Raw genomic sequence first — 18,433 nt, forward strand, 5'->3', positions numbered from 1 at the left:
CCCAGCTTCGCCAATCAGAGTCTGGTGACCTCCACCCTCTGAGTGGGTTTTTGCTGACATTCCAGTTAGTCCACTTCAGTCCAGCTTGGTTGAGAAGAAGGTTCTCACCATTACCAAGGGGATAGTATGGAGCTAGCTCGTCTGGGAAGTAAGACGCGAAGGTAGGGCCTAGAGTAGCCTTAGCGACAGAGCTTGGGCTGGGCAATAGGGTTGCAGCAAATTTTAGAGGAGCGATAAGTGCTCTGATAGGGTCCGGGAAGCGGAGTAGGTCTTCATTGTTCTCCTCAGCTGGAGATGGTTGAGATTTTTTCGGTGCCATGGCTTAGGGTTTTGTGGTGCTCTGGTTTTGAACGGCAATGGTTGAGAAGAAGGAGTACAGTCTGGGGAGTTCGAATCGGAGGGAAATGAAGTGGTTTGAAGTTGAAAGGGTGGGTCTTTTATAGCTTATGATGGGGCCAGTATATTTAAAAGCTCTTATATTGGGCTGTACTTTATGTTTGTTTTGGGCCCAAACAATGGCCCCCTCGTTGAAGTTAAATATCATATGACTTGGACCCCCATGACCCCCTCTCTCTCTGATTGGCCACTTTTTTTTTTTTTTTTCAATTTCTTATTTTTTTTCCTTCTCCAAACAGCAGCCCCCACGTGTGTGTGTGGGGGGGGGTGGTGATTGGGGGGGTCTCAATCACTTCCGCAATATTTAACTTGAACATGGGGGCCATTGTTTGCACCAAGTTTTGCCAGTCTCTGTCGACAGATGGTCCACTTAATCGAGGGCATGTGGCCAAGTCTGAAGGAATGTCCACGACCTGAAAGTGGGCTCTCTGCATGTGGGTCACCTAGAAGTGATAGGGGAAGTTTTTACCACCAGTCACGGAGTTAGCAGGCACACTTTCAGGAGGAAGCATGAGACAAAGCAGGAGCCTTGCTCTGTCGACAGAAGTTTAAAACAGTTGGTGGCCATGAAATAAACACAAGAAAAGGGAGCTCGACAGAGAGAAGTGGAGGTTTAGTATTGATATCCGTATACTGTTTTTGTGGCCCATCATTGCATGATCCCACACGTCTACACCATAACTGCCACTGTAACTGCCCCGACTTCGAATCTTCAAGTCCACTCTGCCAAATATTGACTCTTCCCTGTCGACCTTCCTTTTCACCATTGTGGGGCATGTCCCTCATCATTATGAGACAAAAATCGACAGAATATTGTCCACTAAACACAACCACAGTCCTTGCAAACTGGGTCAATGAACCGCAACACTTGGCCACTCACAGTTACTGCCCCTGACTATGAATCATCAAACTCTGCCAAATTTTGAATTTTCCCTGTAATTTAATCAAAATATATTCAATGTCGGTAAACTTGAAAATATGTTTGAAATAACCTTTTTCTGTATTGTAATGACTTAAACACAATTGTTGTCCTACATTTTACGTAACGAAAATACACAACTTATTTATATCAAAAACAAAATATACATCTCGGGTTTATAATCAAAAAAATGAGAACTACTTTTTTTAAAAAAAAAGTTCACTCATATTTTCACCTACATTCTGATTGGATATTAGATTAAAAATTCCTCTTTGCACCTATTTTTCCCACATCCTCCCAACAGCTGCTCCATTCAACTAACATTGAATCTTGCATGCCACCTGACTTACACGCTGGAGCAGTTACTGGCAGTGCTCATGGATTTAGTGGCCACCCTCCAAGAGGAAACATGAACGAATTGGGAGTCTGTATCTGTCGAGGAAAGGCTAAAAGGACCTGGGCACAGGTGGTAACTTCAATTATATGCACTTCGACAGGTGGCAACTTACTTTCTACATTGTAACTTCTGTGTAGTTTTTTCCCTTCTACTTTCTACTTTGTTACAAACAACACAACAACACAACAACTTACTTTCTACTTTCTACTTTCTACTTCGTTACTTTCTACTTTGTTACCATCACTTCATCGAAAGAAGTCTTCATCCATTTCAGGCATTTGAACCAATACCACAATTGCTTGATTTTCTTCTTGAACTTGTCAACTTTAAATTACTGCTTCGTTGCTGTCCATATAGGCCCACCATAATTTTACTAACAATAAACCCATAGTAAACATTAAATAATTTCACAACTCCTGTTCGTAACTCGTAATTCATATACCGATCGGCATGGAGATAAAGTAACGAGTTCGTTGGGTTACTTTCTCCAAGTAACACCCAAAATTAACTGCCACTTGGATTATATACAAAATGCATGTGCTGGTATGTAATTTTGCAAACCCACTTGGACAAAATTCGTATTTTACTCGAAATATAATACTAATTTACGGACACAAATCATAACAAATCAATACGAAGCGAAACACATCGTTAGTTGATAAACCACACCGCAAAAAACCCTTCAGTTAGATCCAACCAAATATGGAACAGAAACAAGCAACCCGCAATAGGAATCTTGGAATACAGACATAAGCCAATTCCCCACCCAAAACAACACACAGACAACCCATATATATCTCACCTCACCTTCAGTTAGTTTTGAAAATGACAAGTCACTGCAAACACAAATGACAACATCACTCTAAACAATATGGGAAATTTACAACTCGTGGCCTTGTACATAAGTAACGTTGTGCCATTTCCTGGCATTGTACATAACCAATTATTTACACGTTACGTACAGCAATCCGTGCAAAATGAAAACTACATACATTATTTCCATGTGTTTTCAATAGCTAAGGGAATAAGTAAATCATACAAATTATACAATTACCTGATTCACCTCATCAATTGTGTTCGAATCATTTTTCCACACTGCTGCTTCAACACTACCGTATTGGCCCACAGGCTGCTTGGAATCAGGAGAAACATCAAAAAATAGTCGCCGTTGCTTAATGTGCGGTGTACTTGGATCCACCAACCCAGTTTTGCAGCGAACGGGCAATGACTCCGCATTGTACTCACGGTCAGTTATGTGGGGTGTATCTGCATCTGAGTTATTACCCACTGTTCGGCTAAACCGAACCTTAGGACACGTTCACTTTGTGTGCCCAATGCATTTGCAATTCCCACATTTTCTTGGTCTTCGACAGTTGGACGAGGCCCGTCCTGGGTTCCCTTTTGTCTTCACAACATCAGGATCTTCTACTCCAAATTGTCGACGGAATGAATGTTTCCCTTTGTCTCCATTCCCACCGTTCAAATTCCTCTCATATAACTCCTTCATCCGGCTCGTCATCGGAAGACATGCATCCCTAGCATCCTTGAAACCTTCCGTTGATTGCGAGGCATAGAAACACATTTCGTTGTAGGAAGAACACAATATCCCATACCGGGCCGTCTGTGTTGTAATGCTATCAATTGAGGGTTGAGGCCATTGCTGGCCATCCTTGCTTGCAGCCCTTGTCCATCTATGCAGCACACAAGTTGGGGGAATTTGCGTTAAATTTTCAGCTTTCATAACACATATCATGTGGCAGCAAGGTAGCCCCAACGACTCAAACTTCATGCAAGAACATCTCATTGCAGCATCCATTGGACTGTGTGTTACTATCCATGATCTGTCCTTCACTCTGTACTTATGAATATAGTAGCATTTCTGACCATCCGGCAAAGGGAACACATCCTTCACATTCAACTTCCCCTCTTCTAAGATTTCATCCCGGAACATTCTAAATATATTTCGGGTGAATAGCTCAGCTCCATGTCTCTCTATATCTCGCAATGGAGTAATCAATACCGGAAAAGTGTTATTTGTTTCAGCATCATCTCCAGCCTCGTTATACCTTATCCTTGCAAGAGCCCGATCATAGTGCCTAACAAATTCATATAGCTTCAATTTGTGTTGGAGGAAGGGATTGAAATAAGCATTCATACACTCCGAGCGCTGAGTGCTCTTCATCCCAGCAAAGAAATGTCCATGCATATATGCCTCAGCCCGCATATGACGCTTCTCATATGTCTCCAACACCCAACTGTTGGTTTGAAGTCCAAATTCTTCGACCATTGTCGTCCAGCCATGCTCAAACTTTGTCTCATCCGTTTCCATGTCCATGCACTGCTTGAAAGCATGTGCAAAGCCACTTATGTGAACATTTGAAACAACATTTTTCCCAAGATGCCAATTACATAATCGATGTCTTGCATCTGGAAATACTCTTCTGATTACCTCTCGCATCGACTTATCCCCATCTGTCAGTACGGACACAGGTGCTTTATTGCCCATCGCCTCCATAAATGTTTCCAAAACCCATGCGTATGTCTCAATTGTCTCATTAGCTAGCAAAACATATGCAAATATCGTGGTCCTAAAGTGGCTAGTCACACCAGCCAACATGACAAACGGTTTCTTGTATGCATTGGTTCTGTAAGTTGAGTCAAATATCAACACATCACCAAACTTTGCGTAGTCGGCCCGCGATTTCGAATCTGCCCAGAACAGATTTTGTAACTTGTTATCGTTACACACATCATACTTGTAAAAAAAACGTGCATCAACATCAAGTTTTGCGCATAGGTAAACCAACGCACCCTGCGCATCACCATCCTCAACTTCTGCTCTACGTTCGGCTTGAATATAGTTGTGCAGATCCGTGCGGATGAAACCAACATTCTCATAAGACCCGGACTGATTTACCATATAGTCCATGATTTGGCTAGTCTTCACACCGACATTGCGCATAGCCATTGCTTGAGCTTTGTCACCGCTGTTTAAACTGCGATGTGACCTCAGATACATCACACAGTGTTGTTCCGCCAATTCATGGTTGTGGTCTGCGACGAAGTGAGTCACAACATACTTTCCCCCTTCACCAGCATCCGCATCGTACCGTATGCGAAATTGGGCTTTGGAACCTACTCTTGTTAGTGCCTTGGGAGCTCTACTCTTCTCAGCAACACGGTCCAAGTATTTTGGTAATCTCTGACCTTCCCTTGAACACAACCACAGCCTACTAACGACCTTTCCCTCTTTATTTGTGTTAAATCTGGATTTTCGTATACTAAATCCCTTGGCTTTAGCATACGCATTGTAGAAATCTTCTCCATCTTCGACCGAATCAAATTTCTGTTCCAGAATAGCACGTTCAACATCACCAACCATGTCATTGCGATGAGCATCGTCAACCATTTCTTTTTTCACATCGGCTCCGCCATCTTCAACGTTCATGTTGGTTGCTTCTTCATTGCTCGGACCAGCTTCGCAACCATGATCAGGTTCTGCCCGACTTTCATTCATCAAACGGATGTCATCTGCTTCATTTGGAATGTCATAATCATCACCTTCCCTTTTAACTTCCGCTGGGGCCATACTGCACATGACATTACTACCAACAATTACTTGATGACCGAAAATTGTTAACACAAACACAAACATGACATTTTCACACGGGTTACCTGTTTGTGCAAACACAAACACTCGCTTGAGAAACAGAAAGAGAAAGGTTAGCTGCCAATGGAGGGGTTTCCGTTGGAGCGAAGCGTAGAGCGGTTGAAGTTAGGATGGGGGTTTAGTTGAGGGAAAATAGCTGAAGTAAACGGGCCAGAGAGACAGAGAGGGAGACAGAGAGAGGGACACAGCTCCATACCTCATATCTAGTTCGAGAGAAGGGCTTCACTTCAGCAATGGAACCAACACAGCCTTCTAGTTACGTTGTTGTTGGAAATCGCCCGTTATACTGTTCCCTACAGAGCTTCGTCAATGGAACGAACCCAACAGGGGCTTCTCCCTGTTAATGGAAATCAACGGTTACACTGACTCAACCTTACACAGAGAGGAGAACAGAGAGAGATAGAGACGAAATACAGAGAGTGAGTGGGATGCAATCATGCAAATACAAGCATTAACCGGTTGCCCCGGTTTCAACTTTTTCACGATTAAACAATTCAATAGTCTTGATCAATTATTGTAATCTAACGGCTAACAATTGGGTTGCATATGGTGTGCAACCTTAAGGGGGTTGCACACTTAAGCATGACCCGAAAAGTAAATAAATAAATAAATAAATAAATAAAACAACATTTGTAATAAGCTTCAACCTAAGAAAAATGAATATGAAAAACTGAGGTGAACCCACCAGGAAACTTGGCCTTGGTTGGACCCCGCCATGAATGCCAATCATCAACAATGGAATAGTTAAGAGCTTTATTTCATGAGTTATGTTAGGGATTTTAAATAATTTATTAATTTTTTTACAAAATCTTTTACATGAGCATGGAATTCATACACATGTGAGTTTTGTGGATCTCATACCCACATGAGAGGTTTGATAAAAAATTTAATAAATTATTTAAGATCCATAACATTTTTTTTAATTCCATGTTTAGGTTCCCAAAAATGAAACTATCATGTCGTGATCACCACTATTATTTTAGCTATCATTATTATTATTATTACTATTATTATTATTAATTTATCATTATTATTATTGTTGTTGTTGTTGTTGTTGTGTGGGAACTAAATTCCTAACCGTTAAAAGAAAAATTCGGATATGTCTGGTTAAGTCTCAGTTTAACGACTCAAATGGTTTATTATGTAAATTTTTTTCCATATTGACTCTTCATAAAAAAAAATGAATTTAAATTGATCTTGACATGGATAGGCCCACAAGGCTTACGGCCCACAGCAAACAACCCCAAACCTATCGCTTGGGACCCATAGCATAACCCGGTTGGCAAAACCCAGGACAGCTGGAGGCCACCTGGACATGGAGGGCCAATGGCATTCGGGCACATGGCAGGTGAAACACAGGCCACATCAGCAGACAAAGATCTGCAGAGTTATTGCCACAACATATCACCATTAATGCAGCCCATCACAGCATTTATTACGACAACACCCCCCGTCGGAACAGAGCCCCCTCACCCTGAACAAGGTAAGCTACGGCACAGGCTTTCGGCGGAACGGGGCACGTCACAAGAGACAGTGAAATGATCACCAAAGGATATAAGCAAAGGTGAAAGACAAGAAGAAGGTTAAGCTTTCCTATCTCTCGCTCTCTCTCTATATATATATTTCCTTCTTCTTCTATTGATTCGTTCGCCGGAGGGTTCACTGGGGGACTACCCCGTTCCCCTTTGGACTTGCTTGCAGGTCATCTGGTGGAATCATTTGCCTGAATCGGAACTTGAAGAGCTTGGACCAGCCCGACCCATCCACCCAGGACGGACTGCATTATCAGTTGGCGTCGTCTGTGGGAAGTTTGTGGTTTATTCGTGCGCTAGTTGTGTTCACTATCGCCGGAGCCCTCCTTTCTCACCGTTACCTTTTCCTCTCACCCGTCCAGGTGTATGGTCACGACTAGGTCCATGGCTTCTCACCATAATACCGCCGATCATCAAACAGACCCAAACAACACACCACAATACATCATCGAACTTACGAACAGCATTAACCGCATAGCCGAGCAAAACCAGGCCCTGATCAATGCCTTACTCCAAAGAAACCTCCCCGCCCCACCTCCAGATATTCCACCCAACCAAGAAAGAACCCCGGGCCACACTGCTCCACAACCGCCTCCTCCCAACCCAGAAGGTTTACAACCCCCTCCTCCTCCACATATGAGCCTACCACCTCCAACTCCACGCCCGTCAGTCGTGGCACTAGCCTCTGAGGGGGAAGCCAGCAGTGTCCTGCCTCCATTGACCGACCATGGCGACAACATTCCCCTCTGGGACACTGAACTCCGAGCTATGAAGCTCCAACTACAAGGGGTCATGCAAAACATTCAGCACAAGCCCTCAGTCACCGCCAACTCGCCTTTTGTTGCCTCCATCCGCGACAAACCATTGCCCGCCAAGTTCAAAATCCCCACCATTGACTCCTTCGATGGCACGACGGACCCAGTCGACCATCTGGAAACCTACCGCACCCTCATGATCCTCCATGCTTTCCCTGACGAGATCATGTGCCGAGCTTTTCCCGTGACTCTGAAGGGATCAGCTCGGTTGTGGTTCAGCCAGTTACCGGCGGACTCCGTCTCCACCTTTCAACACCTCAGGGACTCTTTCCTGAGCCATTTTATCGGAGCCCAGCGTCAGAGATGCCCAGCCACCCAACTCCTTAACATCCGTCAGACCGAGGGGGAGTCGCTCCGCAGCTTCCTCACCCGCTTCAACACCGAAGCCCTTCAAGTAGCGGAGAATGACGACAAGGTCATCCTCACGGCTTTCATGGCCGGCCTGCGGTCGTCCGATTTTCTTTTCTCCCTCTCCAAAAACCCTCCAACCACCATGGCTGCCCTACTATCCAAAGCCCAGAAATACATGAATGCTGAAGATTCCCTGGCCGCTCGGCAAGAGCCGATCACTAAAAATCCGACCCCCAGAGACAAGAGGGAAGACTCAGAACCTAGAACCGCCCAATATAATAGCCAAACACCCTACTATAATGACCGACCCCTCCGAGCCGACCGGTCGGCTCCGGCCCGACCGCCCGGTCGGTTCGAGCGGTACACACTACTCAACTACCCCATGGAGCACGTCCTCAATCAGATCCAACGGGATTACCCCCTCAAGTGGCCGCTGCCTTCATGAAACCCTTCCAATCTCAAAGACTAGTCCAAGTACTGTCGTTTCCACCAAGACCATGGCCATACCACTGACGAGTGTATCAACCTCAAAGATCAGATCGAGACCTTCATACGTCAGGGCCGCCTCAGCCGATTCACAGACACCCGCTCTCAACAGAGGCAAAGAACCGACCTTCCCAGGAACAATCGCCGACATACACCCCCCCGCAATCAAGCCCCACCTAACCAAGGCCACGATCACCCACTACCACAGTCTCGACCTCCAGGCAATCCCCCTCCACCAGTCGGAGAAATCAGAGTCATTTCAGGTGGCCTTGTTTGCGGGGGACCATCCCGCTCGGCTCAGAAGGCAGAGCTCAGAAAAATCAGGCAGGGCTCAGACAAAGCAGTGGCGACGGTGGACCGACCCCCCAAACAGTCAAAACAATGGATCGAACCCATCACCTTCACAGACACCGACTGTGCAGGAGTCCGTTACCCACATGATGACCCCTTTGTCATTTCCGCCATCCTCTCCAACTACAAGGTCAGACGAGTCCTCATAGACAACGGCAGCTCTTCAGACATCAACTTCCTCAATTGCTTTCGCCAACTCAAGATTGGGAAAGAAAGCTTGTCTCCTCTCCAAACCCCTCTGGTCGGTTTCACCGGTGACCGTGTGACCTCTATCGGCTCCATCGATCTACCTATCACCATTGGCGAACACCCGAGGCAGACCACTAAGTTGCTCGCCTTCCTTGTGGTCGACTGCCCCTCTGCTTACAACATCATCCTTGGCCGCACAGCCCTAAACGCCTTCCAAGCCATCACATCCACCTATCACCTTGCCATCAAATTTCCTATCGATCTCGGTGTCGGAATTGTCAAAGGAGAGCAGACTGTGGCCAGGGAGTGTTATGTTGCCTCACTCAAAGAAGTCAAGCTAAAAGAGGCCATAATCATCGAAGGGCTTGACGTCCGAGACGAGGACGAGCTGGTCAGAGGTGAACCCGTAGAGGAACTTGTTGAAGTTAACATTGATCCCACCAACCCAATCAAAACCGCCAAAATTGGCAGCCAACTACCTTCCCAAGCCAAGGCCGACCTTACCGCTCTCCTGACAGAGCACAGAGATGTATTCGCCTGGACCCATTCTGACATGCCAGGCATTGACCCCTCCATCATAACCCACCGCCTCAGCATCGAACCCCACTTCCGACCCCACCGCCAGAAGCAACGCATTTTCCATCCGGAGCGCAACACTCTTATAGCCGCAGAAGTTGACAAGCTCCTTGAGGCCCAATTCATCAAAAATGTGGACTACCCTAGATGGTTGTCCAACGTGGTCATCGTCTGCAAACACAATGGCAAATGGCGACTCTGTGTCGATTACTCTGACCTGAACCGAGCTTGCCCCAAAGACAGCTACCCTCTTCCCCGCATAGATCTGCTGGTCGATGCTACGGCCGGTCATCAAATGCTCAACTTCATGGATGCCTTCTCTGGGTACAACCAAATCCTGATGCACACATTTGATCGGGAACACACATCATTTATTACCGACTGAGGTACCTACCACTATTGTGTAATGCCGTTCGGATTGAAGAATGCTGGGGCCACCTATCAACGGCTGGTTAATGCCGTTTTCCATCACCAAATAGACCGGAATATGGAAGTCTACGTCGACGACATGCTAGTTAAAAGCAAATACTCCTCCGATCACCTCACTGACTTACGAGAGACCTTCGCCACCTTGCGCAAGTACCAGATGAAGCTCAACCCAGAGAAGTGTGCCTTCGGTGTAGGATCTGGAAAATTTTTGGGTTTTATGGTCAGTCAGCGCGGCATTGAAGCTAACCCTGAGAAGATCAAGGCCTTGGTTGAGATACAATCGCCTAGGACAGTCAAAGAAGTTCAAAGACTCACCGGCCGAGTGACGGCCCTCAATCGCTTCATTTCCCATGCAACAGATAAGTGCCTACCCTTCTTCAAAGTTCTTCGGCAGACTTTTGAATGGGCAGCCGAATCCGAAGAGGCCTTCCAACAGTTAAAGCAATGCATGGCTAACCCCCCATTCTCTCCCAAGCCATCACGGGCGAGCCCTCTTCCTCTACTTAGCAGTATCGAGCATCGCAGTCAGTGCAGCTCTCCTCAGAGAAGATGGCTCAATCCAACGGCCGGTCTACTACATCAGTCGGGTTCTCAGGGGAGCGGAGCAGAATTACCCCTTATTAGAAAAACTGTCCCTGGCCTTGGTCATTGCCTCCAAACGACTCCGCCCATACTTTCAAGCCCACTCCATAGTGGTCCTCACCGACCAGCTCCTGAAAAAGGTCATGCAGCAACCAGAACTCTCAGGCAGACTGATGCAGTGGTCAGTGGAACTCAGCCAGTTCGACATCTCTTATCGCCCTCGGACAGCAATCAAGGGGCAAGCTGTAGCTGACTTCATCCTGGAGTTCACCAATCCGGCCCCGACCACTACACCTCCACTCCTACCAACTCCAACAGAGCCAGAAGATCCTCACTCATGGACTCTCAATGTCGACGGTTCGTCTCGCAGAGAAGGAAGTGGGGCCGGCCTCATCCTCACCTCCCCTGAGGGCGGTTACTTCAAATGTGCCCTCCGTTTTTTGTTTGAAGCAAGCAACAATGAGGCCGAGTATGAGGCATTGATAGCAGGACTCCACCTTGCCAAGGACATTGGGGTCAGCCACCTCCGAGTATTCAGTGACTCCCAGCTCGTCGTCGGTCAGATGACGGGGGACTTCGACGCCAAAGAAGACACAATGTGAGCTTATAGAGATATGGCACTCCCCCTTGCTCGCCTTTTCAATACCTTCCACATCAGCCACATTCCTCGGGCGGAAAACTCCAAAGCAGATGAGATGGCTCAGCTGGCCTCTGCTGACCATTCTAATCTCAGCCATGATGTCCGTCTCGAATATCTATACCACCCGGCCATTTCACCCGACCTGCAAGCCGTACAGTTCATCCAAAACGAACCCATCCCTTGGGCATCCGACATTCTCCTATTCTTGACCACAGGGGCACTCCCAGATGACCAACAGCAGGCAGCCAAAGTCCGATCCCGAGCGTCCAATTACATCATTGTCGATGGTATATTGTACAAGCGCGGTTTCTCCCGGCCATATCTACGGTGCCTCAATCCAGCTCAAGCAACTTATGTAATGTAGGAGATCCATGAGGGAATTTGTGGTAATCATTCAGGCGACAAGTCCCTTGCCCAGAAGATACTCCGTACTGGGTATTTTTGGCCAACTCTTAATCAGGATGCGACCGATTTCGTGCTCAAATGCGATAAATGTCAATGCTTCACTAACATCTCCCATGCTCCTCCTACAGAGTTAATCACACTCTGCAGCCTTTACCCGTTTGCCAAGTGAGGGATCGACTTGGTTGGTCCACTTCCCACCGGTCGAGGCCAGACCAAGTTCGCGATTGTCGCCATTGATTACTTCACCAAGTGGGTCGAGGCTGAACCCCTTGCCACAATCACCGAGCGGAGCACCACCAGGTTTATCTGGCAATCAATCATTTGCCGATTTAGCATCCCTCAAGCCATCATCTCCGATAACGGCAAACAATTCGATAACGCGAAGTACAGAAAATTTTGTGCAGATCTGCAGATTCAACCATGCTTCTCTTCCCCCGGTCACCCCCAAGCAAACGGCCAAGTTGAGGTCACCAACCGTTCCCTTCTGAAAATCATCAAAACTAAGCTCGAAGCTGCTAAAGGCCTTTGGGCTGAGGAACTACCAAACGTACTCTGGGCTTACCGAACCACTGCTCGCACTCCCACTGGGGAAACCCCTTTTCACTTAACATATGGCGCTGAGGCGGTTATTCCGGTAGAAGTCGGTCTGCCCACCCCCAAGGTTTTACATCCGGATCTGGCCTCAACCGAAGAGCTCCACCGAACAGACCTGGACCTCGTCAAAGAGCTCAGAGAGACTGCTGCTGTCAGATTGGCTTCGTACCAGCAGAAAATGAGAACACACTACAACCGCAGAGTTCGACCACGAGAGTTCTCTGTGGGGGACCTTGTCTTAAGAGAAGCAACTCTTGCCACAAAGAATCCAACCGAGGGCAAACTGGCAGCCAAATGGGAGGGACCCTATGTAGTGAAAGCCCGACCATGACTAGGCACTTAGCGACTTCAAGACATGGAAGGCCGCGACCTCCCCCAACCCTGGAATGCGGAACATTTGAAGCGTTACTATCAATGAGTTCATACTTTTGTATTGTCAACATTGTTGTATTTCCCTCTTTAATACATATTGCAAATTTCGATTGAAGTTCTCAGCTTTTATAATTCAATTGTCTGTATAACATTTTCACTTGCAGCACTTCAAAGCCTCAGCCAGACTGAGCATTCAAAGCCTCGGCCAGACCGAGCACTTCAAAGCCTCAGCCAGACTGAGCACTCAAAGCCTCGGCCAGACCGAGCACTTCAAAACCTCAGCCAGACTGAGCATTCAAAGCCTCGGCCAGACCGAGCACTTCAAAGCCTCAGCCAGACTGAGCACTCAAAGCCTCGGCCAGACCGAGCACTTCAAAGCCGCAGCCAGACTGAGCCTTTCAAAGCCTCGGCCAGACCGAGCACTCGAAGCAGACTGAGTACTCCAAGCCTCGGCCAGACTGAGCCTTTCAAAGCCTCGGCCAGACCAAGCACTCGAAGCCTCAGCCAGACTGAGCCTTTCAAAGCCTCGGCCAGACTGAGCACTCGAAGCCCCAGCCAGACTGAGCACTTCAAAGCCAAGCAGGACCACATTTTTAACACTTTAGCTACATCTTGAAGCTTATTCATAATTACAGGACCACGTTTTTACTTAGTTAGATTCCAAAGATGCTCTCACATATTTCACTTCCTAATCAGATTATCCCCCACCCCATCCAATTTGTTCCTCCAAGGTTACAACTAATTATCTAATTGCGATTTGCAACCCACTTTTCTGTCCCCATCCATGGATTCTTCATCCGTCTTTATTACTGGAAGTACCAACCCCATTCGAATATTGCGTTCTACAATTTCATAATCCACCTTTTTTAATAAACCACTATCACCCTTTTAATTTTCATACAAATCCAATCTCGCTCTGCAGGGGGGAACGTTTGACTTAACAATTTTTAATTTTCATACACATTTTTATTGCACAATTTTTATGACCAGTTTTTCTGACAAGACTTCATTCATTTTAGCCAGTACAGGCCAACACATTCAATTGACAACATAAGGGAAATTTTATTCATATTACAATGCGTACACAAGTTCATTACAATAAACAGAAAAAAAAAAAAACAACAACAACAACAACAACAAAAACACAAAACAATCACAGAGAAGGTGAACAGCTCTTCATCATTCCTCCTCGCTGGATACCAGCTCTTCTTCTTCAATACCCTCGTCCAGGGGGGTCTGGGCCACATCATCTTCACCAATTGTTACACTACTCAGGTCCAAGTCTGGGAACAGCTCTTCAGCTCTGCGTTTGAACATCTTCCAACCGCTGTCCCAGAACTCAGCCATTTCATGCTTGTAGAAGTCTGACTGCTGGAAGCTCTCGATCACCTCTGCCTCTGTCCTACCTCCAGCAGTCGTCCTTGATGGGCCCACCTCCCCAGATTCTTGCCCAGCCAAGCTCCTGGCGACTGTGGCATCTACCGCCATCTGAAATTCAGGAGACCCTTTGTATTGTTCCACTGCTACGACGCACAGATCAGGGTAGGCCGCCCTCTCAGAAGCCGCCTTCGCCCTCTCTTTGTCCAGCTCTCTCTGCAGGGCCCCCTTTCAGCAGCCGCCGTCGCCCTCTCCTTTTCCAACTCCCTCACCAGCCTCCCCTTCTCCTCCTCTGCTTTGTCGCGCTCATCCTCCAACCCCTTCAACAGATCTCCAATTCTGGCATCTGCCTCATCTTTCTGCCTGACCAGCTCTTCATTGCTGCTCATGGCCTCTTCATGCCGCTCGATCGCGACGGCGCAGGCTCTTTCAGACTCCTCCAACTTTTTCTGTTCGCTAGCCAGTTGGAACTCGAGCGACACGACCTTATGGCGTGCGTCCTCCAGCTCCAACTTGACTGCTTGCAGTTCGGTATGGGCAGTCTTCCAATCAGCACTGTCCTTCTTCAACTTGGCCAGCTGGGCCTTGGCCTCCTCAGCTTTTAGCTTGGCCGCTCCTACTTTCCTTAGAAGGGCCCCTGCCAGGGTGGTTACCTCCATTTGGGCGGAGCACAACCCCCCCAGCAGGTCAGCCTCATTAAACCCAGATGCCGAGCGCAGGGCTGACTCCTCCACAATTTTCACCAAGCGGTCTGCCCCTGCCCTGGCTGGGCCTTCTTCTCCCTCTAACCTTCCAGCTACCGCGCGTGCATGATAGATTGCCGTAACCAGGCGAACCCCTCCTTCCTGGGGGGCAGGACCCTTTTGGATCTGATCCCTTCCGCTCGACGCCGCCTCAGTCAGCTCAGCCTCTACTTGCACTGTTGGGGCAATCTCCACAACCTCCACTGTTGGGATGACCCCCACCACCTCTGGGGCATCCTTGGCCACAGGGACCTCCACCTCAGCTGGGGCCACCTTAGCCCTCTTTGTCCCAGACTCATCTGCAGCTCCCTCTGGGGCACTCCTCTTCTTCTTCTTCTTCTTTAGAGCCTCCCCCTCCTTTTTGGCCTGTTCTTTTACAGGATCTACGAGGGGCGGCCGTGGCTCAAAACTGCTTAAGTCCTTCTCCCCCAACGGCCTTGGGCGCGATCGGATCCTCTCCCGCGCGATCGGCTAAGGCGGTCGGTCTCCTCGCGCTTCCTTCAACTTCGTGGCCTTGGCAAGTATGGCCTGATCCTCTACTTCTTGAACCTCTCTCCTCGCCTCCAATTCGGCTCGGTTGAGGTCTCCCCCTTCGGCTGCGGCCTCAAACCCGCCTCAAACAATGCAGACAGCTGAACAAGCTTGTCCCATTTGGCCTTCTCTCTCTCCCTCCACTCCTTCACCCTCTTCACCTTCTCTTCCGCCGCTGCCCCCAGTCTTGGCTCCATCGACCTAATGGGCACCTTCCAGATAGTGCGTACCCCCCGTCTCCCATTTCCAGACACGTAGAGCCACCGTGGCCGCCACCCCTTGATCGATGTTGGCAGCCCCGCCACCAATTCCCTCCCCATCACTACCTGCAGGGTGACCCACGTCTCCTGCTGCCCCGAAGCTTTATAACAAGAAAAGAACTCGTCCACCGCCATGGCTTCCCCTCCATTCGCCTTGGGCCACGCGCTAGCACAAGCCAGCAGAATCTTCCACGCATTGGGCATCAATTGCCCCGGTGCTACTTCCAGCCGGTTCAGCACGTCAACCACCACTTGGGGCAGTGGCAACCTTAGCCCTCCTTTTAGCGCCTCCTCATAAAGGGAAAACTCCCCTGGCCTGGCATCAGACGGCCTTTCCCTTGACGTTGGCAGCAATAACTCCACCTCCGTCGGAATCTGGTATTTTTCCCTGATAGCCTCCAAATCTGCCACCGTAATTGTGGATTTGTCAGCCTTAGTGTGCCAATGATCCGGCTCTACCTGGCTTATTGGTTTTGGAGCCACTATCATGGCCGACGCCTGCGCTTGTCCCACCGGTTCCCCCACCCCCACCATCCGTGCCTCCGTCCTATATGGCACTGCTAGCTCTTCTGCATCATCGTCTCCCAGAGGGTCCACCCTCATATTCACCACTTTTTCTTGTGCCATTTCTAGGGTTTGCTTACAAATCACTTCTGACGCAGGAGCGAAGAAGTTGAGAAAATGCTACACAGGTGTGTCGTGCGCAGTGAAGGAATTAACACTTGGGTATCTTGCGTTTTTGTCAAAAAGTAAGTGAAACGAATTATACCAACAACCCACGGTTTACCCGTATTCTATGGATCCACATTAATTTTCGCCCGTTTCAAAACCTTTCAAATCAACCGCCAAAACCGCCTTTTCAAAACCCCCCCTCGCGACCTATCGTTTCATTTCTGCTCCAACGCTTCACTTCCCCCACGATATTGCCACGTGTATGGCCACGATGCACTGTCCCCTCCCCTTACCCTGTCCTTTCCATTTCACATCATCACCTGACACCACCCCCCCTCTTTTTGAGCCCCGTGCCGCCCTGGTCGACACGCCTCACGGTCAGCCCCTCCCGCTCGGCCACCCTCCCGGTCAGCTTCTCCCGCTCGGCCACCCTTGCGGTCAGCACGGCTAACGGTCGGCCTCTCCACTCGATTCGCACTTCTCTTCCCTATTACTATTCCCTTCGTTGGGCTAAAGCTGCACTTGGAAATGGGGGACTACTGACATGGATAGGCCCACAAGGCTTACGGCCCACAGCAAACAACCCCAAACCCATCGCTTGGGACCCATAGCATAACCCGGTTGGCAAAGCCCAGGACAGCTAGAGGCTACCTGGACATGGAGGGCCAATGGCATTCGGGCACATGGCAGGTGAAACACAGGCCACATCAGCAGACAAAGATCTGCAGAGTTATTGCCACAACACATCACCATTAATGCAGCCTATCACAGCATTTATTACGACAACACCCCCCGTCGGAACAGAGCCCCCTCACCCTGAACAAGGTAAGCTACGGCACAGGCTTTCGGCGGAACGGGGCACGTCACAAGAGACAGTGAAATGATCACCAAAGGATATAAGCAAAGGTGAAAGACAAGAAGAAGGTTAAGCTTTCCTATCTCTCGCTCTCTCTCTATATATATATTTCCTTCTTCCTCTATTGATTCGTTCGCCGGAGGGTTCACTGGGGGACTACCCCGTTCCCCTTTGGACTTGCTTACAGGTCATCTGGTGGAATCATCCGCCTGAATCGGAGCTTGAAGAGCTTGGACCAGCCCGATCCATCCACCCAGGACGGACTGCATTATCAGATCTAATCATGATTATTATATATAATGTTCTCAAATTTGACTTCAGAAAATAAAGGGATGTTCTTTTCATCATGAATCTTAGGATTGGTTTGGAAAGTGGGTTGACTTTTTGGTTTTTTGACTTTTTTAGCTATTTTAGTCTGAGCTAAAAAGCTTGGTATGGAAATGGCTTCTTGACTTTTTGACTTTTTTGACTTTCTTTGTAAGAGAAGAGTGTAATGATTATGGGTTGGATGTGATATTTTATTTGTTGTGGCTAAAATAAACTGCTTCTTGACTTTTTGACTTTTTTGACTTTCTTTGTAAGAGAAGAGTGTAATGATTATGGGTTGGATGTGATGTTTTATTTGTTGTGGCTAAAATAAACTATTTTGTCTTTTGTCGTTATTTTAACCACAAATCTTCTTCCCAAACGGACCCAAGTTGTTTAATTGTGTTTTAAGAAAATATAATGAAATCATGTAGTAACAATTATTATTATTATTATTATTATTATTATTATTATTTTATTCTATTTTTTTGTATGTGTAGATGATCAATATTCGGGAGACCTGTAAAAATGAAGAGTTAGATAATTAAAATAAAATCTGTGACAAAACTAACTGCCAAATTGCCGATTGGACGGAATTAGACTTCTCTCCATAAAGAAGCCAAATCCTCTTCTCTTCTTTTTGGTTTTTATTTATGAGAGCCTTTATTTGTCCCCACAAATCAGTCTCTTTACCCTCACCATTTTCTAAATTTTGCTAATTACGATTTATCTCTAATTAAATTATCATTTAAAAATTGAAACTTTAAAATGATACAAATATGGGATATTTATAAACTTATAATCTATTAAGTCCTAACTACGATTTTTTGAACCTTCATGTTTCATTAAATTTTAATAATTAGAATTATCCTTCAAATAATGATTGTTCATCATTTATGATTATCTATAAGGGAACATGATGATTTGACATTTATTTTGATATTCAAATTGAAAAAAAAAAAATATGTGAAAAAAAAAGCTAAT

At 47.2% G+C, this 18,433-nt stretch overlaps 1 protein-coding gene across 1 annotated transcript; it reads right to left on the reverse strand.

Annotated features, from left to right (window-relative positions):
• Positions 1-1,291: 1,291 nt before the first annotated feature.
• On the reverse strand, positions 1,292-5,856 carry LOC145816076 (protein FAR1-RELATED SEQUENCE 5-like). Its single transcript, XM_082912315.1, has 3 exons — positions 5,579-5,856; positions 4,536-5,302; positions 1,292-1,329 (listed from the first exon to the last, which is right to left on the reverse strand). Exons 1-3 carry the CDS (start codon positions 5,581-5,583, stop codon positions 1,292-1,294), a joined length of 810 nt encoding a protein of 269 aa, XP_082768441.1. The 5' UTR covers positions 5,584-5,856.
• Between the last annotated feature and the right edge of the window lie 12,577 nt (positions 5,857-18,433).

This window comes from Camellia sinensis, unplaced genomic scaffold, assembly GCF_055761805.1.
Source record: "Camellia sinensis isolate YWXY unplaced genomic scaffold, ASM5576180v1 Unanchor3, whole genome shotgun sequence".
In the NCBI taxonomy this organism is placed as follows: Eukaryota; Viridiplantae; Streptophyta; class Magnoliopsida; order Ericales; family Theaceae; genus Camellia; species Camellia sinensis.